General features: G+C 41.3%; 1 protein-coding gene across 5 annotated transcripts in view; it reads right to left on the bottom strand.

Annotated features, from left to right (window-relative positions):
• The window catches only part of LOC102173333 (kalirin), a 513182-nt gene that overhangs the window by 45900 nt on the left and 440972 nt on the right, over nt 1-26310 (bottom strand). For all 5 annotated transcript variants that reach the window (XM_018045796.1, XM_018045804.1, XM_018045808.1 and 2 more), the window contains exons 22-26: nt 22315-22497; nt 20959-21077; nt 18145-18211; nt 17469-17578; nt 953-1022 (exon numbers count right to left, since the gene is read on the bottom strand). In XM_018045796.1, coding sequence (XP_017901285.1) covers nt 953-1022; nt 17469-17578; nt 18145-18211; nt 20959-21077; nt 22315-22497 — 549 coding nt within the window. The remainder of the gene's footprint in view (nt 1-952; nt 1023-17468; nt 17579-18144; nt 18212-20958; nt 21078-22314; nt 22498-26310) is intronic.

Raw genomic sequence — 26310 nt, 5'->3', positions numbered from 1 at the left:
AGCAGCCCAGGAAGTAAATGTTACAGTTTCAGAAAAAGGAGGCAACTCAGGTCTAGAGTTGCAGGGTAAACTGTGATATTAATTATATGTCAGTGGACTATTCAACATCCCAGCTCCTCTGAGATCTTTCCATCTATAAAATATAAAACATAACCACAGCCCTGCCTACGCCATAGGGCTGTTAAGAGCATAAGCTCTCTGAATTGTAAAGACATTGGAAAAGTAATTAGCCCATTTTGAGTAGTAGTTCTAATTGGTTAATTGTTGAATACGTAACAACTATTCGTATTTCTGGGGAAAGATTTCCATGTTTAGTTGCGCTTACTGTACTAACTAGGTGGGCTTCCCGGGAGATGGTGGTACACATATCACGAACCTGAACTCAGGATAATGGGGCGTGGAGATACAACAGAGACTAGTGTTTCCATTTATATAATTAGAACCTGGTACATTCAGCCCATGTACTTGGCCTGTGACAACAGCTCCAAGAAAGAGAATGACTACGTATACATCCTGTAGGTCAGAACTGGGATGGATAACCAAGGAGTCTGTTCTCTTATCAAGGAAGAAAATGTAAACAATGGCTTGGTGGATTTCTAAAGTTCTAATCCCCTGATCTTCATGCTGTTAAAAATAAGTCGTGGATGGAGCTGGGACAGTTCTTCTACCAGGGGTGGTGGTCTTGTTTCAATCTCCTGACATTTCAGTTTTTGAAAGTTTTTTTAAGGTAGATATCAGACACATCTAAGGACCTTTCCCAAGGAGGGCTCTGGTGCTCCGTGATAGACTGCTTTCTTTCAGATCTACTCATGGATCTTCTCTACAGCCCCTGGTCCTGTGTTAGAATGTCAGTGACACCAAGCATCAGCTCAGGCACTGAACAGTGATGCCATCTGCTACACCTGTACCCCTGGAAAACATGGGATCGTAGGAGGAGAGGTCAGTAAGTTACCCAAGTAACAAAGCAGTGTCCCACATCCTCAGGCAGCTGCTCATACTTCTCCAGTTCTTTGAGGAAGATGCTGCAAGGAGGGAGAAAGGCTGAAATCAGACATTTCTGTACTGTTGGACCCCTCCCCACCAGAGGATCATACTGAGGCCAACCCAATCTCATAAACTCTCCATTATTTACATATGCCTTCTCCACTTTCTAAGTGATATGCAGTAAGGAGCAATTTAAAATATGTTGGAACTAATTTCATTAAATTTTTAATTAATTAATGCTACTTAATTGTTTCCCTTAAAGGTTTACACTTCTCAGGCTGAAAATAATGGAATATGATACTTGTGTTGGGCATTTCAATGCTATGACTCTATTTTTTAATACAAGTAGTCTGAGCATGTTGCAATGTTTGAAAATATATAGATATAGGTATCAAAAGACCAAAATAATACTATCTATGATCCCAGAGGTAAGGTGGAAAAATTCTGAATCCTATACTGACTTCTTTCCAATTTTTCACTTTCTTCTTCTGTCAGTACCCAGTTTGTGCTAAAAAACTGAGTTAATGCTTCCGGTTGCTGACACTGTTAGGAAAGAAAATTTAATGGGGAAAATGTCATAATACATTTCAAAGCTGAATTGAATTACTACCGAATTATCTGCCATTGTGAATATCTAAGGCATGGCTCCTATTTATGTTAACAAATAATAAACAGCTGACTACACCAACTTCAAATTCGTATATTAAACAATTGGTTTGAGCTCAGAGAATACAAGCTCAAATAAGCCAGAATCATTGGAATGGCATTTTCTTTTTAAAAAATCAGGCAAAGTGTTACAAACAATTATGAGGCTGTAGGGAAACATTCTGACAATGATGGAGGATGGTATAATCTCTACAGGTCAATTCGACAATATCTATAAAAGTAAAAAAGTACTTATCTTTGCCTCTGCAATTTTAATTTTGGAAAATATGCTATAGTTGTAATCACACATATGCAAAATGAAGTATACATACGCATATTCACTGTGGCACTCTTCATAATAGCAAAAGGCAGTGTCTAGATGACAAAGTAAACTATAGCACATCCACAGAACCACAGACTATATGGCTATAGAAAATGGCAAAACTTTGTAGGTTTTTCATGGAAGATCTCCAGGTCAAGCTGTTAAGTAAAGAAGGCAAGGTGTAGAAGAATGTACCTAATATTTGGCCTTTTGTCTAAGTAGGGGATATATATACTGTTATTTCCAACCCAAGAAACTAATGGTTAAAGTGTATAATTTTAGTTTTGCAAGATTAATTCTGGAGATCTACTATATAGCATAATATCAATAGCTAAGGTTACTGCATCACATACTTAAAATTTGCAAAGAAGATGGATCTTTTGTTAAGTGTTCTTATATAGCAACAGAAAAGAAAACTTTGGGAGGTGATAAATATGTCTATGGCCTTGATGGTGGTGATAGTTTCATGGGTATATAATTATCTTCAAATGCATCAGTGTTCTGTGATATTAAATATGTACAAATTTTTACATCAACCGTACTTCAATAAAGTGGTTAAAAAGAAAGTCTTCCCAAAACAAAAAGACAACCTACTGAATGGGAGAAAACACTTGCAAATGATGTAACCAATACGAGGTTACTATCCAACATATATAAGTAGCTCATACAACTGCAAATGAAGCAACTGACAAAGGATTAATTCCAAAATGTATAAGCAGCTCATACAGTTCAATATCAGAAAAACTAACAACACGATCAAACAGTGGGCAGAAGATCTAAACAGACATTTCTCCAAAGAAGACATGAGGATAGCCAATAAACACATGAAAAGACACTCAATGTCACTCATTCATTATTCAGTTCAGTTCAGTTCAGTCGCTCAGTCGTGTCCGATTCTTTGCGACCCCATGAATCGCAGCACGCCAGGCCTCCCTGTCCATCACCAACTCACGGAGTTCACTCAGACTCACGTCCATCGAGTCAGTGATGCCATCCAGCCATCTCATCCTCTGTCATCCCCTTCTCCTCCTGCCCCCAATCCCTCCCAGCATCAGAGTTTTTTCCAATGAGTCAGGTCTTCGCATCAGGTGGCCAAAGTACTGGCGTTTCAGCTTTAGCGTCATTCCTTCCAAAGAAATCCCAGGGCTGATCTCCTTCAGAATGGACTGGTTGGATCTCCTTGCAGTCCAAGGGACTCTCAAGAGTCTTCTCCAACACCACAGTTCAAAAGCATCAATTCTTTGGCGCTCAGCCTTCTTCATAGTCCAACTCTCACATCCATACATGACCACAGGAGAAACCATAGCCTTGACTGGACGGACCTTAGTTGGCAAAGTAATATCTCTGCTTTTCAATATGCTATCTAGGTTGGTCATAACTTTACTTCCAAGGAGTAAGCATCTTTTAATTTCACGGCTGCAGTCACCATCTACAGTGATTTTGGAGCCCCCAAAAATAAAGTTTGACACTGTTTCCACTGTATCCCCATCTATTTCCCATGAAGTGATGGGACGAGATGCCATGATCTTCGATCAAAGGTACACTGAGGTATCACCTCACACCAATCAGAATGACCAAATACTACAAACAATAAATGCTGGAGAGGATGTGAAGAAAAGGGAACCCTACTGCACTGCTGCTGGGAATGTAAATTGCTACAGCCACTACGGAGAACATTATGGAGATTTCTTAACAAACTAGGAATAAAACTACCATATCACCCAGCAATCTAACTACTGGGCATCAACACTGAGAAAACCACAATTCTTAAAGATACATGCACCCCAATGTTCATTGCAGCACTATTTACAATAGCCAGGACATGGAAGCAACCTAGCTGTCCATCGACAGATGAATGGATAAAGAAGTTGTGGTGCATAGATACAATGGAATATTACTTAGCCATAAAAAGGAACAAATTTGAGTCAGTTGTAGTGAAGTGGATAAACCTAGAGCCTCTTATACCGAGTGAAGAAGTCAGAAAGAGAAACAGATATCGTGTATCAATGCATATAACTTGGATCTAGAAAAATAGTACTGATGAACCTACTTACAGAGAAGAAATGGAGACGCAGACACAGAGAATGGTCTGGTAGGCACAGTTGGGGAAGGAGAAGGTGGGACAAACTGAGAGGGCAGCATTGACAGATATACACCATTGTGTCTAAAACGGACAGCTAGTGGGAAGCTGCTGTGTAGCACAGAGAGCCCAGCCTGGTGCTCCGTGATGATCGAGAGCGCTGGGATGCGGAGGGGAGGGAGGCTTAAGAGGGAGCAGATATATAATATAATCATAACTGATTTGCACTGATGTATGGCAGAGGCCACCACAATATTGTAAAGCATTATCCTCCAGTAAACAAACAAACAAACAAAAAACAACGTGATTTAAAAATGGGCCAAAGACCTGAATGGACTTTTTCTCCCAGGAAGACATACAGATGGCTAACAGGCACATGAAAAGATGTTTCAACATCATTAATCAGAGAAATGCAAATTAAAACCACAATGAAGCATCATCTCACACTAGTCAGAATGGCTATCACCAAAAGGAACACAAATAACAAATGTTGGCAAGGATGTGGAGAAAAGGAGCCATCCTACACACACACACGAATTTACTCAGCCATAAAAAGAATGCAATTTTGCCATTTGCAACAACATGGATTTACTAGAAGGCTATTATGATAAGTGAAATAAGTCAGACAGAGAAAAACAAATATCGTATGATATCACTTATATGTGGAGTCTAAAAAATACAACAAACTGGTGAATGTAACAAAAAACAAACAGACTGACAGATACAGAGAACAAGATAGTGGTTACCAGTGTGGAGAGAAAAGAGGAGAGGGGCAAGAAAGGGATGGGGGATTAAGAGGCACAAACTACTACACATAAAGAAACAACCTACAAGGATATACTGTACAGTGTGGGGAATACAGCCAATATTTTATAATAATTATAAATGGAGTATAGTCTCTAAAGACTGTGACTCACTATGTTGTCCACCTGAAACTTATATAATATTGTACATCAAGTATACCACAATAAAAAAAAAGAGAAGAGCAACAGACTTTCACACGTGTGAAATAACACAAAAAGAAGAGCATTCACCGCAGTACTGTTTGAAATAAAACTGGGTTGGAAGCAATGCAAGTATATTTTTAACTCATTACCACAGGAAACCAGATGAAAAAACATGGTGGATAAAGATAAACATGGGTCAAATACTGCCACCAACTGTCACAGGCTGTTATCTAATGCAGCAGGAAAAGAGGACAGTTTAGGAACTGAAAGCCCTTGGGTTAAAATCCTTGTTTTGTCAGGTTAGGTGGCTCTGGGCAACTTACCACGAATCACAGCACCCATATTAGAGTGATATTGTAATGATTATAAATGAGACAATAAAATTTTTTTAAGTAAATTAAAAGAAACAAATGAAACAGTATAAAATGCAAAAAAGGGACAGAGGTGGGTGGGTCTTCTCAATCTATACTTTTCTATTTAATTTTGATTTAAAAGTTGATTCAAAAATTAAATTAAAAGATATAAAGTAGGTCTGAATTACTCCATTACTTACCTCTACCATTGGAACAAATAAATTTTATTGATTTGACTTATACTACCTGATTTCTCTTGTCCAAGCATTCTGGAAGCATCTTATAATTACAATTGGTTATGGGTTTTATATATATATATACCTGTTATTTGTTTTCTCTTTTCAATGACATAGAATGATTTGGTTTTGGTTTAAAGAAATATATATGTGCAATTAAAAAATGTTTGGCAAGCCATATTTATAAGGCCAAAATGCCAGTGATTTATAGAATCATAGATGATATTTTTTGTCCATCTGCCATTGACATTTTCTACTACAAGTAAGTATTACTTCAGTAGTAAGTAAAAGTCAGTTGAAAATGTTTGAAGACTCTTAGCAGTATCCATTTAATGATAATCATCTTTCCCCTGAATTCTGGAGTATCCTGATCTGAATCACTGAACAGCAGTGATTATAATGCAATTTGGGCTTACAAAATGCAAATATGCAGTGCTCAAAAATCAATAAAATATCATATTTATTACTACTTTTAGAAGAACTGCAGGTGACCCACATGTATTTAATATGAATTCTAAACTAGAAATAGAAAAATATATAATGCTGCAAGTGAGGATCAAATTTTTTACAAGGACAAGAAGAAATCATGGTTTTTTTTTTGTTGTTGCAAACAGAAGCAATCTGGATCATCACCACATACATAATATATTAATTCAGTCATCTATTTTTAATATATATAATTTTTATTTCTGGAACTAAATTCTAAAAGACATGTATTGTGTGGCTGCTTTGCATGAGAACACTGAACAACATAAGGTACAAAATCATCACAGGTATTCTTTCAGGTGTTGAGACATTCTTTGTGGCTGTTTCTTATATTGGCCTTCAGGATAATCTCAGTGAAGACAGTGGATGGAGATCCAGCTCTGAGCTGTGATGGGCTGAACAGGACCTGGGGGTTAGGGCTGGAATGGCTTGGAGAGTGAGGGAAGAGCTATTCTAGGACGGGCTGGTGAAAGGAAATGAACCACTTTAAAGAAAGGAGGAGTGAGAACAGAAGAGTACTTGGAAAAAGAGAAAGAGGAGAATCTGGAGCCCCAGGCACCTAGGGTAAACACTCCTGGGTGCAGGAAGCTTCCACTTGCCCACTTTTGGGCTCTCACTTCAGTCCCCTCACTCTGACCACTATGATATACAGGTTCTTCTCTATTAAGAGTGACCAAAGAAATGATACAATACCTGGATCATGACACTCCATAGAAGATATAAAACTGTATCCTTGTTTTAGGAGTTGCAAGGACTCTGTGATGACTCAGGGAGAGCTTCCCTCTTTCTTAACTTATGACCAAAGGTCAGTGACTTGGTCACTTCAGGTTAATTTTAAGTAAAAAATGGTAATTATGCCCACAGAGTTGATAATTGATCTAGATGCTGAAGACAGTAATAGCAATTTTTGGTGACAGCAGCTGCCTATGGGAGGATACTCTAAAAATTCTCAAGAAATGAAAGCACTTTAAAATGAATTAAGTACACAGAATATGATGTCTACAATTAATGCCTTCCTGGCAAATGGTTTTAACAGCAACTGCCACTAGCCCACTCTTCTACTAATCCAAGGCCTTACTTTCCTTTCCTCTGCAAACCAATCTCAAATAAAAGAACCAGAGTTCACATCTAGTCAGAGTTGTCAGTAGAGGGTCTTACAAAGTACCACTTTTTTTTCAATTTTAAACAACCTCGTGAGGTTGTTGTGAAGATTTAATAAACTCATGTAGGTAAAGAACCCAAACCACTACCTGGCATATCAGTTCTGTTCAGTTCAGTCACTCAGTTGTGTCTGACTCTTCGCGACCCCATGAATTGCAGCACGCCAGGCCTCCCTGTCCATAGGCACTAAATTAGTTTTTCAGGATCAGTGCCTCCCAATTTTAATAAGCTCCACTCCTGGAGACTTACTCCCAGGGAGCTCTTCCCACCATGCCCCTGGTGAAAATCTATAGTAGACTGTCTTCTCTGAAAACCATATCCTAGGAAAAATCTTGATTGGGGTTATGTAAAAATTGGATTTCAAGGTCACATATCATTTAAGCTTGGAAATTCTGGGTTAAACTAGTTTATTTATGAAAGGACTTTCAAAATCCTATAATATGATGAGGTACATTATATCTCTGAGGTAAGTAGAGTGTGCAGTGCTTCCAAACCTTTGTTGCAAGTGGAACACTTTTGGGGAAAGCATCAGACTTTGTCTCAAGGAACACTTAGTGACCCCTACTCCTGCCTGTGCACGGTCCTCTGGGGTTAGGATCTGAGCATCTGTATCATTTAGCAAAACTCCCTGGGTGATTTTAATGCATCCAGTCCATACATAGATCAGCTTTTGAAAGCAATTTTTTGGGGCTCCAAAATCACTACAGATGGTGATTGCAGCCATGAAATGAAAAGATGCTTGCTACTTGGAAGAAAAGCTAAAGCTATGACCAACCTACACAGCATATTAAAAAGCAGAGACATTACTTTGCCAAACAAGGTCCGTCTAGCCAAAGCTATGGTTTTTCCAGTAGTCATGTATTGATGTGAGAGTTGGACTATAAAGAAGGCTGCGCACTGAAGAATTGATGCTTTTGAACTGTGGTGTTGGAGAAGACTCTTAAGAGTTCCTTGGACTGCAAGGAGATCCAACCAGCCATCCTAAAGGAAATCAGTCCCGAATATTTACTGGAAGGTGAAGCTGAAACTCCAACACTTTGGCCACCTGATGCGAAGAGCTGACTCATTGGAAAAGACCCTAATGCTGGGAAAGATCAAAGGCGGGAGGAGAAGGGGACGACAGAGGATGAGATGGTTAGATGGCATCACCATCTCTATGGACATGAGTTTGAGTAAGCTCTGGGAGTTGGTGATGGACAGGGAGGCCTGGCGTACTGCAGTCCATGGGGTCACAAAGAGTCGGACATGACTGAGTGACTAAACTGACTGCCCTTTCCAGTACGCTTCCAGCTGGCAGATCCTACATCCACTCTATCTGGTTTAATTTTTAAATAAAAAAGGTAGGAATTAAACAAGCTACTCTGTGATGGGCATATTGATTCATAACTTTGAGTAAGTTGTGCACTACCATCTCAAGTAATTGCTGAAGACCAGCAGCAGTATTAAACTCTATTTTGCTTTTTAATTTGAAACTTATGAAGACGACAGGTTATGTACACTTGATCAGTATAATTCTACCTACTTCAAATAGGCATGATGAGTTTAAATTAAAGCACAAGAAGTCACAACACTTTCCACAAATGATGGGACATTCCTCCTCAGCTGTTCTATAGCAACATCTTGGTCTTTACCACTCCAATAATTATGTGTAATCAATCATGGGAGAATGAGCAAAGCAAGAAGTTTAAGTGTTTGTGTGAATATCTGGTGTTCTTTCAGAAATGGGTAAAACTTTTAAAGAAATGTCAAGATTCAAATACTGTATGATATCACTTCTTTGCAGAATTAAAAAAATACAACAAACTTATGAACATAACAAAAAAGAAGCACGCTCACAGATACAGAGAACAAACTAATGGTTACCAGTGGGGCGAGAGAAGTGGGAGGGGCAACACAGGGGTAGGGGATTAAAAGCCACAACTATGAGGTATAAAATAAAATAAGCTACAAGGATATACTGTATAACACAAGGGACACAGTCAGTATTTTATAATACTTATAAATGGAGTCTAGCCTGGAAAATTGTGAATCACTCTATTGTACTCCTGTCTTGTACATAGTGGGGCTTCCCTGGTGGCTCAGATGGTAAAGAATCCACCTGCAATGTGGGAGACCTGGGCTCAGTACCTGGGCTGGGACGATCCCCTGGAGGAGGGCATGGCGACCCACTTCAGTGTTCTTGCCTGGAGAATCCCCATGGACAGAGGAGCATGGTGGGCTGCAGTCCACGGAGTCGCAAGGAGATGGACAGAACTGAGTGACTAAGCACACAGCACATAATTCCTGGAGGAGCCTGGCGGGCTACAGTCCATGGAGTCGCAGAGTCGGACACGACTGAGCGACTACGCACGGCACATCGTACTTAACAGTGTACAACAACTACACCTCAATAAAAAAGAAATGTCAAGATCTAAGCAATGTTACCACTCTATCAAATTATGATGATGCAATACATTATGCAGTTACTTTATGAGGAAAATGCTTCCCTCCGGCTTTGGATGGGATCCTGGGAAATAAAGCCACTAGCATTATTGACAGAAAAACTTTGTGAGCTTTGTTATTAAACACCATGAAAACAGTACCATTCCAAAGGCACCCTGGGTCATTCTGAAACTGTTATTTTTGCCAAAGAATAAATTTGGTCTATAGTCTTACTGCTTCTAAAGAAGTGTGTCCTTCACTGAGGACCTTCATATCAAGGGTACAGCTTGAATTTAAAGGAGAACACATGTGATGGCCTTGTTTGTGCATGCTCTCAGGCATGGGCATATACACTTGTTGGTGAGAAGGGGAATGAAGCAGGGTAACAGTGGTAACAATAGAAAAGCAGAACAACAAGGAGACATAAACAAATAAAGCTGGAGGCAGGCTGGGGAGAGAGGTATCAGGCTTATTTGCAGGCAGCCCAGGACGCTGCCCCTTACGCTTTTGCATACAAGAGGAGCTAGAGATCATTTCTAAGGGAGCCATTAGTGACTAGACAGACCCAGAGCCCAGCACGGAAGAGGTTCTGGACTGCAGGCCAGGACGGCTGGTTAGCACACTGAGCAGCTGTTAAACTACTGGAGGGTTGTGTGCACTCCAGGGAAGGTGCCAGATGGTTCATAGAAGGCTTTGCTCAGCACAGTTTGATCACCTGGGCTGGGCCATGATAATCACCAGGCTCTGTCTCATGATAATCACCAGGCTCTGTCTCTTTAATTCACAGCAGAAACTTCTGCTGAGGTTAGAGGTGGAGAGGAAAGGTGCACAGGGCTGGACTCTTACTCAGTATACCCCCCACCCTCACCTTAAACCTCAAGCAGCAGCTTACCTCGCTGCAGTACTACCTGTTGAATACATTTTGCTAATATTTCCTAAATTTAACTTTTGTGATTAGATGAATCAAAAAGTACAGCACAAACATAAGTTTAATGTTAAAGTAAAATATAAACAACGAATCTTGCATTTAATGTTATTCATAGGCCATTGACAGACAGGCTGTTTAGTAGCTAGGCATGGACACCAAGAAGTTAGTGTGTACAACTGAAATGAACATGACTTTGACACACCAAAATGAATGTTTAGACTTTGTTTTGCTTTGGGTACTCCCCCATATTTATAAAACTAGCACTGGAAAAAAAAAACAGCAACAAAATCGCAGCTATAATTTTTTAAGGCCTTACTGATAAGTGTGTAAGGCTCACAGTTATCTCTCAGAGTATAAATTTAGGGCTCAAGAAAAAAGCACTAGGATGTCCCCTTCCTCTCTGCTTGACATTTGAATATTAAGAAAATGACAGTGTGAATATAGGGAGTTATGAAGACGTGGATTCTTTGGCTGTGTTACTAACCGGTTTGAGCAGGTCACAAACCTTGTAAGTTCCAGTTTCTATGAAACAACAGAGTAGAATAGAACGAGATTTTCCTGGTGTGGGAAAGCAGCACAGAAAGCAGAGAATACAAACAAGGTGTGTTGAGTACAGGAAGGAGAAGAGGCAAAGCAGAGAAAGCAGCTGCAGCCTGGCAGAGGGGCCTTCGGATGAGGCTGTGGCCTGCACACCCCTTTTCTCTCCACTTGGGGGAGCCAGCGCCTCACCTTGTAGCTACAGATCCACCCTCTGCATTTCAAGGGGTTGTAAAATCAATTTAGAGGGTGGAAACCAGCATTAAAGAGGAAGGAGAACAGAACCTAATCCAAAGTATCAGAGTGCATCACACATGGTGAGGGCATTATTTTGCAGGATTTAATTTTCCTATTATATATAATACATAAAGCATGTGCATATCAGGACAGGATATATAATTTTTCCTTGGCTGATAATACAAAATGTTTGAAAAACGCTTAACTGACTCTCCTGCCTACCACAGGAGACAGGGAGGTCTAGCTCTTTTTCATCCATCTCTCCCCCTCCATCTCCCCCTCCCCCTTTCTATACTGCCTCCTCTAGTACTGCCCACTCTCCCTCCCTCTCTCCCTTCTCTCCCGCATCGCTTCTTTCCCTTGCTATCCACTGTCCTCACTTCTCCTCTGTCCAGGTGCTCTATCCCACTTTCCCACTCACTCTGTCTCTCCTCCCTTCCTCCATGCTCCTGTCACCACCATTTCTGCCTCACACCCCCTCCACCCACCACCTCGCCCCTCTTGTGCCTCAGTCTCACAGGAGCCGACGTGACTAGACACAGTCCACCTTGGAGTGTGACGGCTTCACCGTCCCCCACCCTTGACCCAGGATGGAGACTCACTCCCAAACTTCTCCATTTCAGGCCATTACTGTAAGGGTGTGTGACCTGGATGACATACCTATGGAAGAAACAGGTTGAAGTGTTCCTGAGATTTGAGGATGCACATTGGAGCTGGTGAGATATGAACCAAAGCAACCAGACTTGGCAGTGCCAGCCGTGGTCTACGGAGAGGAGAGAGGGACTGCCCCAGCCACCGGAATCTATGCCTAACTGTTCAATGGGGAAATGTCACAAAGTGCGCAAGTCACTGGGCCCTCTCTGGGTCTCAGGGCTCTTATCTGTCAGTGGGGACGATTAGGCTTGATGCTCAGGAAGACCTTCTGACCCCTGACAACAGAGATTTTATAAAAATGGTATTGCCCAGACTCACATATGACCATATCGCCAAAAACTGAAAGGGAAAAATTAAGTTCAGATTTAACCGAAGGGGATGAGCATTTTAAACAAACTGCTGTCCTTACTGAAGCTGAAAATCAAATACAAAGCAAACTGGAAATGAATGATTTTCCCACATTACAAGCTGTAGGCCAGTCAAAGTGGGGAGAGAGCACTAATAAAACCATCACCATTGGGGAGGTCTATCTATGGCATTTGCCTCGGTTCCTGAGTACCCCCAGAATGCTTAACAAAATGCAAAAAATAGACCTGGGTTTCGAGCAGGTGAGTGCCGTGATCTCTGTATCTGGTTCTATAGATACGAGATGCAGTGTCAACATAGGGAAAGCAGAGGGTAAAAACCAAGTGTCACTCCTTAAACCTCCAATTTGTGTTACTATCACTACTTGTTAACTATTAAATTCTACAGATATGAATTGTTCCTCTTTACAATAATTTTGGTACTTGGGAACTTCTCCATTCAATACCTATAGAGACAAAGCTCCTACAGAAAGGTCACACACACACAAAACCAATCTTGATTGTCATTCTTCAAAGTGACATCATTTAAAAGGATCAATATTAACTAGCCGAGTTATTTAACATATGCACCTTGGTCTAGATACTAATTTCCCAGTGCCTCAGTTGATACGGTTATGCAGGCAGTGTCCATCTCAGTCCCTCTGCCTCTCAGTCTGTCTCCAGTCTTCCTCCCTCCCAATCTCTTTCCCTCATTCTCTCTAGAGAAGAGGCACAGAACCTGAGCTATGCACTAGAAATCAAAGGAGTCTGTTTCTCTGTCAGATAGCACTTAATTATAAATTTGAAAAGATGCAAGCAACTGGGGTTAAAAAGAACCTTTTGATACGTTTAGGTTAAAAAGTGACCATTTCAGAAAAGTATTTCTGAAGAGCAAACTAGAGTTTGGACAATTGCCTGGTCTTCCCAATAAGAAGTACCCAGGAAACTCTTTCATTTAGACATGCAAATGTTTTGCTTGTCTAGAAGGTTCTGACAGTGGTGAAGAAAAATAATGATTTTCCGTATCTTGAGATTTTCATAAACAAAAGAGTGAATTATGACTTGAATGGCATTAGCCATAAGTCTGCAAATTTTAATTTTATTTTTAGCCCACCCATTCATTCATCCACCCAACAAACACTTACTTAATGTTTACTGTGTGCCAAGTATTGGGGTTATGCAGTGAAAGACATGACCTCTTATGGAGTTCACAATTTCTGCATTTTCAAAGTTGGCTTAATTGCCATTTTTAATATTACTCGTTAGAGATTTTCGAGGGTTATACTTTCTACATTAGTCAAATTTTGTATGACATGGGAAGAAAGCACATATTATGAGTAGAGTAAATAAAACCTTAAGTCCTCTAGATCCTACTGGGAATTAGTAAACAGCTTGATTTTTTTGCATGTTCCCCTAAATTGTGGACTATTTAAAACATATTTTGGTGGATAGCTTTCTAAATGCATTACAAGTTCCTTGCTTTTTCATGCAGGATATGCCAATGATTCATTATTACCTATTACTAATATAATATTACTATGCTGTATCATAATACAGTGGTTCTGTTGGACTCTATATTGGGTTATATTGGGACATAGGGTCATCTGCACCAATGGAGAATAGCTCTTGACCACCTTGATCTTTTGGGTTCTTTTGACTCTTTTTTGGAAGTCTATCTTTCTTTCCTGTCAGGTACTGATATCAAGCTACTTGCTCAACCTCTTGATTCTTATTTGCTGCTTCTAAATTGCTATGGGCTTGGAAACAATCTAACCAAGAAAGAGAGAGGGCTTCATGGTAGACAAGAAGGAGTTCCTCTGGAAAGACAAGAACTTTATCTTTGTGATATTTCTTTTGGTTGCTCAGAGGCTGGTTTTTATTTTCTTCTTGTTTCTTATGTTATAAATAGGTAACATTTTTGGGGTAGCTGTGTTCTTAATCACTGAATTTATTCCACTACAAAATGCAATATTCCTATGGCTTAACTTGAGTTTTTTAATTTTATGGAGTTCTTAGAACTCTATTTTGTAACTGGTAGGTAGACCTTCAGCTACTTCTTAAGTAGACTACCGAACTGCTTGCCTTGATTTACTGGATTGATACCTTTAAACCACGGTAAGGCAAGGTTATGCTGGATAGTCCGTTGTTATCTAGTTGCTAAATTGTGTCCAACTCTTTATGACCCCATGGACCGTAGCCCACCAGGCTTACCTATCCATGGGATTTCCCAGGCAAGAATACTGGAGTGGGTTGCCATGTCCTTCTCCAGGGGATCTTTCCAAACCAGCGATTGAACCCATGTCTCCTGTATGGGAAGTGGATCCTTTCAACGCTGAGCCATCAGGGAAGCCCAGATATTCTGTTACAATTGGTCAATTTTGAAACGAAGAGTCTTTCCCCTTATACACTGATTTGGCAAAAACAAGGCTCACAGGAAGTGCGTATCGTGATCTCTATATTCCTATACCTTGCCAATTTGGTAAGAATATGAGCAAAGTGAGACTTCTGACTAAATCCCAGAGATCATAAATCAGATAAGAAAAGTAACATGACTTGCTACTTTCTAGGCTGATATCTTCCCAAATATCTAGGGAGATGGGATAATACTCAACTGAGCTCAGATGATGGAATGTGGGGTCAGTGGTCAAGAACAGCTTTACTGGGATCTTATTAAACAGACATGAGGAGAAAATATTGCTGTCGCTGGAGATTTCCAGACAAAAAAATATAGAGAGTATAAAAATTTGGATTAAAAAAAAGACTAGGAACTTTTATCAAGTACTCCAGAGAGTCAGAAGGTATTTTCACCCTGGAGCTTACTGCTTTCATACTCTGACAGGGGAGCTATGTATTTTATGTTTTCTTTAGCTAATGCCATTTGATGACTTTACAGAGGATTAATCATCAGGTGTTGATGAGAGGAGTGCCTCTTTACCTGCTTTTTAGACCTTTTAGAGCTCAGCATCCTTTTATATTCAACTATTACTTGCCAGGTGGCTCAGCAAGAATCCGCCTGCAGTGCAGGAGATGTGTGTTTGATCCTTGGGTTGGGAAGGTCCCCTGGAGGAAGAAATGGCAACCCACTCCAGTATTCTTGCCTGGAAAATTCCATGGACAGAAGAGCCTGGTGGGTTATAGTCCATGGAGTTGCAAAGAGTCAGACACCGATGAGCAACTGAACACACACACTTGCCTTTGGTCATTCTTAGCAAAGAATGAGGTCTCATTCTCTAGAGCTGGGCTGTACCATATAGTAGACACTTGTCACCTATATTTATTAAAGAAAGTTGAAAATGCAGTTCTCAGTAGCACTAATCACACATCATGTGTTCACTAAGCACACATAACCAGTGGCTATGGTACTGGACATCACAGACACAAAACATTTCCACCCTGCTGATGGCTCTATGGCACAGTGCTGTTCTAGAGTCTTGCCTCAAGGGGACTGCCACCCTGGTGTACTGGCAGTTTCATCTCCAGCATGACAACTTCACTGAGTCAAAGCCTTGACTAGCCTGACCCTAGGACTTCCTCCACACTGTATCCTACAACTCTGAACCTCTACGTTAGCCCTTCTTTGCAACAGCGTCCTGAGAGAGCTCTAGGACTTTTTGTCAACATTATTTCTCAAGGTTCCCTCCATTTGTACATTGGAAACTCAGTTATTTCCACAGCTGGATATGTCATCTTGAGAGGGTAACAGGCAGGAAGGCCAGGGGTCTCCAAACGGAGGAAATAGCCTGCAAGTGTCAGACATTTTTATCTCTCTTAAGCGGCAGGAGGAAACAAACTAGCGATATTTTTTCCTTCTCTATAAATATTTAAAAGGAGGTTTCTCTTAAAATTCTGTGTTGCCATAATGACACCTGATTTCACCTGAAGTTAAACATTGCCTTTTTCTTATGGAAATGTTTATCTTAAGCTATGCTAATGTATTATGCATTTACCCCAAACTCTGTCTTCAAATCGGTTCTGCCTTTTGGGCTCAGAACCTACTTGATAAACCAGTATGTTATACTCCGATATTATTCCTCTAATCTATGTAAATGAAACGATTTGTATGGTGATCTGCCCTTCTTCAAGATTCAAGTTAATCATTTTATGGCCCAAGATAAACCATCTGGTGCCAAGATTATCCCAAAATGCATCTTATGGGTGAGGGGCCTGGTGCCATTCTAAGTTTTGAGACATTCCTTCCTTTCATTAACAGACTGCTGGTGACTATGTAACATCCAGCTGAAGACTAGCAGGGGGGTACTCTTTCTGCCCCCTTCTGATGCCTATGTCAGAAGCTTTCTCTATCTCCTTTATGCTTTAATAAAGCTTTGTTACACAAAAGCTCTGAGCGATCAAGCCTCGTCTCTGGCCCCAGATTGAATTCTTCTCCGGGGGCCAAGAATCCCGGCGTCGTAATTCAACAATAACCTTTCAATCTAACCAACCAGTGTTCTTGCTGACCCTTTGTTAACGATTGAATATGTTTAGCATGCTATGAAAAAGATGTATAAATCAGATTGGGAGCTGGAAGAAGTGAGTTGTGAAGTTTTAGGGCTCTATGATTCTACTTAATTCAACAAAACATAGAGGGTTGATTGATGTTCTCCCCTATAAACTGTCAAGAAATATATTTCAGTAGATAATTTGATTAGGTATCTATCAATCTGTCTATCATTTTGGTTGAGGGCGGGGATGATGAGGAAGTTAGGGATGAAGGGAATATTTAGGTCAAAAGAAAACATCAGTGGAACTTGAAACCTAAGGCCTGCAAAGTAGGATGGTTAACCTCAGATGAATTCTAATGTCAGGATTACCCAGAGTTTTAATAAAGAGAAGCTACTTTTACTTCCTCAAGCCTGCCTATTATTTTGATTCAGTCTGAGGATACTGGCAGTTAGGTTAGTCAGGATACTGCTGAACATTTGACTTCACCCTCCATTAGGAATTTTGGACCTCTGTGGAGAAAGAGGGGTGAGTGAGAAAGAAGTCTGACAGCCATTAACTTAGAGATTTAACAGGCACTACTTTACCAGGAGAGAATTCCCAGTTAACTTTGGTCCACCTGTTGGGAAGCCTTGCTGTTGGGTATTTATGGCCCTAAATGTACTCCACTGAAACCCTCCACCACCAACCTACTTGTTATGAAAATCGTAGATCTCCTGGATGTTGCCAAAGATGATATGCTCCTTATTAAGGATCCCAGGGGGGATCTCCTCCACACCACTGGTCATTTCCCACAGGTAGGTCTGTAAGACAGCAACAGTTCCATCATTGGCAAGCACTGCCATGTGAAATACATACAAAATAAATAGGCCTTAAAAACTTGTGGGGTAAGGGTCAGACTAGGGAGGCACTTAGAGCTTAAAAAGTGAGATGGTAAATAAGCAGAATGAAAAGAAAGAAAACCTGAATGTTCTATTATCTTGATCTGCTATTAAGGAAATTCATCCCAGCAACAGCACAAACTCCATACTTTTATTTATTAAATATGCTTTAAGTTTGACTGTGTGTCAGGGGGGAGATGTCGATTTTCAGACTTAAGTTCGTAGACTGTGTCATGGATTTTAGTTTGAATTCATTTTCCTTACATGCTGTCTTTTGCTGGGTCTAGTTCTAATCTGAGAAAAGTTTGTTTTCCAAAGCACTTTTAATTCTCATGCAATTATTACTGATTTGGGGAAAGACGTCCTCTGGCTGCTTTTTCATTCTTCAAGCTCTGGGGTAAGACAGAGTACTGAGCTCCTCTCCAGTACCAGATTTGGCAAGGACATCATTTTCTAACACAGTTGAGAACTGATACCACAAGACTTACCTCTAAGCACTCGTGTAAGTCTCTCACATAAGCCTTCTCTGTCTGGAGCAATTCTGCCATAATGAATCTAGAAGGAAACAAGCGGGCTTTTAGTTGGTTAGAGAGATAAGGCATCCCTTCTTCCAAGCTTCACTGCCCCCACCCCAAGCCTTTATCACATTCTTGAAGGTCCTTTATTTCTACTTTACTGACATAAATCTCTTCCTGTGAGTCCCTCTCACTCTGATCCTTTGCTTTGTGTCCCTTCAGTATGCTTGGGCTCAGCAAGCTCCATACTTACTCCCCTCCTTCCTGCCCCAGTCCTACCACGTTGTGATTCTGTGCTGACATCTGTGTACTCCCAGTTGCACGTGTGTGTACGGGCACGAGCATGCAGCACCACTCACACGCATTCGCACCAACTAGACACCAACTCAGCTTCCTACATTTCTCTTACTGTAGCTCCCAGAATGCTGATTCCTGCTCAGCAGAATTGCTGACTTATACCAAAATGGTTCACAGTGCCACAGGTTAAACCAGGTTTAAAAGTCAGAAAGGTTAGCAAAACTGTTTTCTTTAATGAACTAGAGAGTAACTACTTGTGGGTCATTCAGTCTCTGTCACAAGCACTCGGCTTTGTTGTTGGACATGAAAGAAGCCACAGACATATGTTAAAAAGAAATGAGTCTGGCTGTGTTCCAATAAAATTATTTATGAACAGAAAATAATTTCATCTAATTTTTATGTAGCAAAAATATTCTTGTTTTGATAGTTGTCACCGTTTAAAAATGTAGAAAATAATTTTTAGTTTATAGCCTATATAAAACAGGTGGTGGGCCAGGGGTGTCCTGTAGGCCATAGCATGCTGACCTCTGGCCTCCAAAGGGACTATTTTACATCGTGAACTACTGTGCCCGAGGCTGAGTGGGTGATCCCACCCACAGCACAAGCTAACAATGCTAAGTGGCTGCTTTTCACTCTCCGGAAAAGAGAAGGGTGCGCCACACATTTGCAAGGAGAGGGCTCCTGTCTCCCTGGACTCCTAAGCAACACAGTGCACCCGGGCAGACATCAAGCTTCAAGACGTGAGCTTCACTGTAGTGTACCCACGTCTTTCACAAATTTGTGTTATAAATGGTCCTTCCTAGCTGGCATGTGCTGTGCAATAATCTCTAATTTAGCACAAAGTACATTTTTATACATTTATTTCAGATTTTCTAGGTCACTGTTTTCATGGTACTTTATAATGAAAATTCCTATTTATAATGTGTCACAGATAAAAATTTAGAGAAAGATTATCCACAGAGTGTTCCCTGTTGGGAATTTCACAAGAAATGTTTAAATAAGAGGCATCTTCTCCTGCACCTTTATCTTCATGGGTTTTTGGTTTTTTTTTAAAGCAATACATTGTTCTAGCAGTGGCCTTTCCATTAAAGTATAAAAATTCCCTTTTGGAGGAGTTAATAAGCCACACTCTTACTATTCTTGCTCTATTGGTAGATGGAAAGTCCATGAGCTTTGAGGTCAGACAAACAGGAACTGAATCATGACTGCTGTTTCCTAGAGGCAGGTCTTGCTTCTCCAAGCCCCAGACTACTCAATTGTAACACAGCTGATCACACAGGGCTGTGGAAAGGATTAAACAAGCTCATGCAAGCAAAGTTCCTAGAACACTGTAAGTGCTTGGTAAAAAAGGAAAGAAGATCAGAAGGAATGTAATCCCATGTGCTTTGAAAAGCTGTCTTTGATTTTACTGCCTTGGATTCTGGCAAGCTTCTATCTTCTCCTTTTTTCTCCTTCTACTTCCTGCAGTTTTTCCTGTTTTCCTTCATCATCTAGCTCCACTACCCTCTACCCCATTTTCTTTTACTTTCCATTCACCTCTACCATCCTCTGGTGATTTGGAGTCCCAGAGAGAGCCCAGCAGGAAGATCTGCCCTCTCTCTCATTTTCCTCCCTGTTATGGGTTGAATTGTGTCTCCCCTGAAACGCATATGTTGTGTCCCAACTCCCGGTACCTCAGGATGTGGCACTTATTTAGAAACAGAGTCACTGCAGATGCAGTTAGTTAAGACGAGGTCACACTGGCGTAGGCTGGGCTCCCAGTCCAAAATGATCAGTATCCCTAAAGGGGGGGGATCTGGACACAGGCCTGTGCTCAGGGAGGATGCCAAGTGCACATGAAGACAGCCACCAATATGGCAGGAGAATGGCCCGGAGCAGAGGCTTCCCTCCCAGCCCGCAGAAGGAACCAGCCCAGACAACACTGTCCTTTCAGACTTCTCGCCTCCAGAACTGTGAGACGATACACTCCTGTTGTTAAAAGCATCTCCTTCATCACACTTTGTTACAGCAGCCCAAACAAACCACCACACTCCCAGAGGAAACACAAGCTCTGACTTCACAGACCACCTTGAATTTCTTCAGCTCCAAGGGACCTGTGGTCCTACTTTATTTTGGTAAAATCAACTACAGAAGACTTCTTAATCTTAGCGCACACTTTTTTCCAGCATTGCCTGAAAGGACTCTGTCAGAATGCTCTTCATAAAGTGTGCGCACATCTCTGGCCGAATGTAACTGTGAAACACCGACGTAAAGGAAGCAGAGTGGCAAGACTTGGTTTGTAAAGTTGACTTGCTTCATTGTTTCTTCTCTCCAATGCCCTACACTTCTTGGTTAGTGTGAAATGTGGGTGGAAGCATCCTGTCTGTCCATCCCAACCTCTGTACGTGGTCATGAGGATACATCAGCTGGTCTAAAGTGATGGGCCATGAGGAACCTGCCAGTCAAGCGGAAACTGCCCTCACCCCTGCCCACATGCACACATAAACATACTCTTTTTTCCTGGCTGATTTCCGCTTCTCTTCATTGACCTCATGGTTGGCATCCCGGAGCTTGACCTCACGATCTGAAAGGCTTGCTGGGATGATGTCCAGCTCCAGGTCCTTGTTATCCTACACACACACAGATCACAGAGGTCACCTTGGAGATGTTCTGGGAAAGCAACTCAACAGAGTTAGGGGAGGCAGGGGACAAGAAGAACAGAGAAAGATATAATGGAGAAGGATAAGAAGATGGGGAATCCCACCAGCTGCCACCTATAAGCACTCTTCTTCATAATTCTTCAAAAAAATTCTTCATAATGTATTTTCAAATAAGAAAATATAAAATATTCAAGTCAATTGTTCGGGACTAATATCTACAACAAAGGAAAAGAATGAACACATTTCATAATTAGTGTCATATCTCCCCAAGGACTTTGGCTCTGTTTAGATCTACACAGACACACTGCTCCAAGGTTGATTATTAACCATTAAAACAGATGTGAAACAGAAATGCATAAATACAGAAGAAAACTTCCACTTGTCAAGGGAAAGTAATAAAAGTAAATATTTTTATTTAAACAAACAGCTTCTCTGGAAATAGAAAGCTAAATGATAGAACGATTACTGAATTTTCTAATCGCCCATTCCTGCTTACTTCAGCCACTGTCTGGTATTTATATAGGATGAAAATCCCTAGGAAAAAAAGCTTATAGGTTAAAACCTGGGGGAAATGTTAATTCCCCCAATTTTAGTGGTTTGACCACTTTATTCTCTGTTTCAGAGTATGATCCTATTTAAAGATTTAAGAACTAGAAATCCTAGGATTAAATTGCTGCCCTGTATTTAGCTCTTAATTCATAGGTTACTGACCCCTATTATAAAGAAGAGATTAAAAAGTCAGTCTTCCTTGCTTCCTGGCAAAGAGTGTCTCTTTTCAGTTGAAATGTCAAATAGACTTTACACATATTGCCTCCCTTATTCTTAAAAGAGCACTATTATACATACTGAGGACTCTAATCATTTGCTGGTCAACATAATTAGGTGAAGACAGTACTGATGAAGCCAAGATAAGGAGTTTAATCCTCAAAGTCAACAGTTAACTCTACACATAGAAAAACTCTGTTCTGTAGCCATAGGTCCCACCCCTAGCCAGCCAATTTTACAATACACACAGCACCAGTTGTGGGGAGTTGGAAGTTCCAGCAAGATCCAGCCCATCCAGGAGAAAAACCACACAAGGCAAGTGCTCTAGGTGTCAACAGCTCAGAAAGATTCCTTTGCAGTCGCCGCTTCCTTCCACAGTGAGGAGCAGCAGTACTGGGGGTGGGGAAAGGAAGATGTCCCACCAGGGAACCCCCACACCTACCTCTGTGTTGACTCCTAGGGCTTTTTCCAGGGAGTACCGGTATTTTCCCATCCTCAGGGAGAAGTCTCTGTAATGCTTGTCCACTGTGGTCACCCATTTCCTGATCTCTGTGGCATGAATGTGACCTTTTTCCACAAAGCTATCAGCCAGCTGAATCAGAAGCTTCACCTTCTCCTTTGTTTGCTGCCCCAAAAGATGGTCATAAGTTACTAGCTGACCTTCACTCTCATAACCCATCACCCCATCCTTCTTCACAGCAGCCATAGAGACCCCAGAGCCAGACTGCCTCGACTGGTATCCCAGTGCTGTCACTTACAGGCAGGAGGTCCTGGGTAAGCTACTGAAACCCTCTGTGCCTCAGTTCCTTCATATGCAAAATAGGGATCATAACAGTTTTTATATCATAACATTGTTATGAGCATTACATGAGTTGACAATGCAGGATGGGTCTGAACACAATGCTCAAAATAAGAGCTCAGTAAGCAATATATGTTAGTCAGTATGATTACTGATTTAAGAATCTCTTATGTTAATACAGTACTTTACTGGTTTACAGAGTATGCTAATGTCACATCAGAGGCTTGTTTGAGTCTTAAAGCATCCCTAGAAGGAAGGTGGAGGGAGGCAGTGTAGGTCTTTTGAGTCACATATGAAAAAAGCTGAGGCTTTGAGAGGCTTAGGGCTTGTCCAAGTTCATACAACCTGTAAGTGGTAGAGTGTATTTGCCTCTTGTCTATAGTTTCCAGTTCTCTCCCTTCATTGCACTGGCTTGAAGAAGGCTTTCTAAACATCAAGTGTGTTGGTACAGCCAGAATCTGAAGAAATCTAACTAGCAGATTTAAGAGTAAACTCTGTCTCCTTCACCACCAGGATCTTATCTTTAGTTTTCTTTAGAGAGAGAATGGATACAAAGCTAGTGTCCATCACGGGGCTAAGTGAGGTAGAGCCATGGCATATATTGGGTTAATTTCATTTCTAACAAGAGTGTGTTCAACACCTACCCTGACCACACCAATGTGTAGAGGGGTGTGGGAACTGACTTGAGGGGTAGACAAGAGAAGAAAAAGAGATACTCATTTCCTCTCAACAGTCTCTATCCCTAGAGGGACAAGACTCACCCAGAGTAGTTAAATAACTCAGGGCATTGTGTAACTGAATGTCAAAATGTAAAGTACATATAGTTAACACTGCAGTGATCTTAAAAAAGGGGGAAAAAAAAAGGTGGGCTGGCAGAGGCAAGACAGGTCTCTGGGGGAGGTGGGGTCTACGTGCGTTAAGACATAGAAATGGAAGGGCTGTCCAAACAAGCAAACACTTGCTCATCTTTTATCCTAAGTTTGAGTTTTGAAACTTTAAAGTCTATTAGGAAAGTCTGATAGATTTTAAGAGAAAGGAAGAGTATTTAAATACTATTCTGAAAAATAATCTTTTTTCTTTCAGACAGGGGGAAAGTAGGTCCAAAATTTGGACCATGCTACAATCCAGATAACTGAGGGAAGCAGACAGAAAACCACTGGGGCAACAGCGGAACAGACAGAAGCGCCTTTCACTCCTTATGCCACCACCATCACCCTGGCCTCTCCAGGCTCATCTACAGCCCCTCCCCCCACGAGAGACTGATCCTCTCCAGAAATGCCAGAGGCGGCTTCTGGTTGGAAGGGCAAGAAGAGAACTTGGCCACCACACGGCCAGGGCTCCCACTCTCTAGCAACTCATTGAACACGTCTGAGCCTCTCCTATCTCAATGCAGTGGGCTGGTCCCTGGGGCTGGGAGACAAGAGGCCAGAAGAGCATTAGTGTGAAGGAAATAAGGTGGGTATGAGGACAGGAGAAACACCTCCTTAACCATGGAAAGGCAAACAGCAGCAGCACTGAGAATCAGTCAAAAAAAGATACCTGGTATTCCAAGAACTTTTAAAAAGCTTTATTTGGCTGCACTGGGTCTTAGCTGCAGCATGTGGGATCTAGTTCCCTGACCAGGGACCAAACCGTGCATTGGGAGCACAGAGTCTTAGCCACTGGACCACCAGGAAAGTTCCCCAAGGACTTACATATCATTGCATTTGGGGTTTTCCCCCTAGAAAACAATTTTTCTTAGGTTTTTTTTTTTTTAACTTTAAACATTAATTTTGTAGCTATAATCAAGAAATCTATCTTTATACAAAAGTCTTGGAAATATATATCTATTCTCTGCTATTGGTATGGAAACTTGTATATGAGATGGGGGTTTATAGCCTATTGGTAACAACAGCCCTACCAGAGCAGCTATAGCAGAGGAAATTATATCCTGAAACATCAAAACTGATTTCAGTGTCAATAAAGAGAATGGCATGTGAGCAAGAGCACTGCAGGTACATGTGGAACCCGGGGAAGCAAACAGACAGTGAAATGAGCAGCACAGAAAGGCCTTCCTCACGTGGCCTCCCCTGTCTGGGTGACCACAGCTCTCCGTGGCTCCTAAACGCCAGCCATGTTGAGCTTCGCCTGCCCCTCCTGCAATCAGTGGCTCTTCCTCATCCCTGTTTTTATCTAAATGTCCCCCCTCCCCTCCCTATAAGCTGAGTGGGGGATTGCCCTTCCCAGTGTTCACACAGTACCACACACATGCTGCTACTTCAGTGTGTATCATCCTGAGTTATTCATGTGTCTCCTTCATTAGACCATATGTTTCTAAGAGATAAATGTGGTATCTTACTCATTTGTATCAGCAATGTTTAGTAGGTATAACATAAATGTTGGGAAAATGGATGAGTGGGCAAATACGGTGCTGAGAAGTGAGTAGAGCTAGACCAGCAAGAGTTGAAGGCTTACATGGGGAAGAATGGTTGTTCAGTCAATCAGTCGTGTCCAACTCTTTGTGACTCCGTGGACTGTAGCACCTCAGGCTTCCCTCTCCTTCACCATCTACTGGAGCTTGCTCAAACTCATGTCCACTGAGTCAGTGATGCCACCCAACCATCTTGTCCTCTATCATCCCCTTCTCCTCTCACCTTCAATCTTTCCCAGCATCAGGGTCTTTTCTAATGAGTTGGCTCTTCATATCAGGTGGCCAAAGTGCTTTGATTATATGGACCTTTGTTGGTAAAGTAATGTCTCTGCTTTTTCATATGTTGTCTAGGCTTGTCATAGCTTTTCCCCCAAAGAGCAAGCACCTTTTAATTTCACAGCTGCAGTCACCGTCTACAGTGATTTTGGAGGCCAAGAAAATAGTCTTTCACTGTTTCCATCGTTTCCCCATCTATTTGCCATGAAGTGACGGGACCAGATGCCATGATCTTTGTTTTTTGAATGTCGCATTTTAAGCAAGCTTTTTCATTGTCTCTTTCACCTTCATCACGAGGCTCTTTAGTTCCTCTCCACTTTCTGCCATAAGGGGGTGGTGTCATCTGCTTATCTGAGGTTATTGATATTTCTCCCGGCAATCTCGATTCCAGTTTGTGATTCATCCAGACCAGCATTTTGCATGATGTACTCTGTATATAAGTTAAATAAGCAGGGTGACAATGTACAGCCTTGATGTACTCCTTTTCCAACTTGGAACCAGTTCATTGTTCCATGTCAGGTTCTAACTGCTGCTTCTTAACCTGTATACAGGTTTCTCAGGAGGCACGTAAGGCGGTCTGGTATTCCCATTTCTTTCAGAATTTTCCACAGTTTACTGTGATCCATTCAGTCAAAGGCTTTAGCATAGTCAATGAAGCAGAAGCAGATGTTTTTCTGGAATTCTCTTGCTTTCTCTATGATCCAGCAGATGTTGGCAATTTGATCTCTGGTTCCTCTGCCTTTTCTAAATCCAGTTTGTACATCTGGAAGTTCTTGGTTCATGTACTGTTGAAGCTGAGCTTGGATGATTTTGAGCATGATCTTGCTAGCATGTGAAATGAGTGCAATTGTGTGGTAGTTTGAACATTCTTTGGCATTACATTCTTCAGGAATGAAAACTGATGAACAGATTTGACTCATGAAACGGACCCAACCATGCCCATGGCCCATCCT

Source organism: Capra hircus, chromosome 1 (genome assembly GCF_001704415.2).
Source record: "Capra hircus breed San Clemente chromosome 1, ASM170441v1, whole genome shotgun sequence".
Classification (NCBI taxonomy): domain Eukaryota; kingdom Metazoa; phylum Chordata; class Mammalia; order Artiodactyla; family Bovidae; genus Capra; species Capra hircus.
This window is presented reverse-complemented; position numbering and strand designations above follow the sequence as displayed.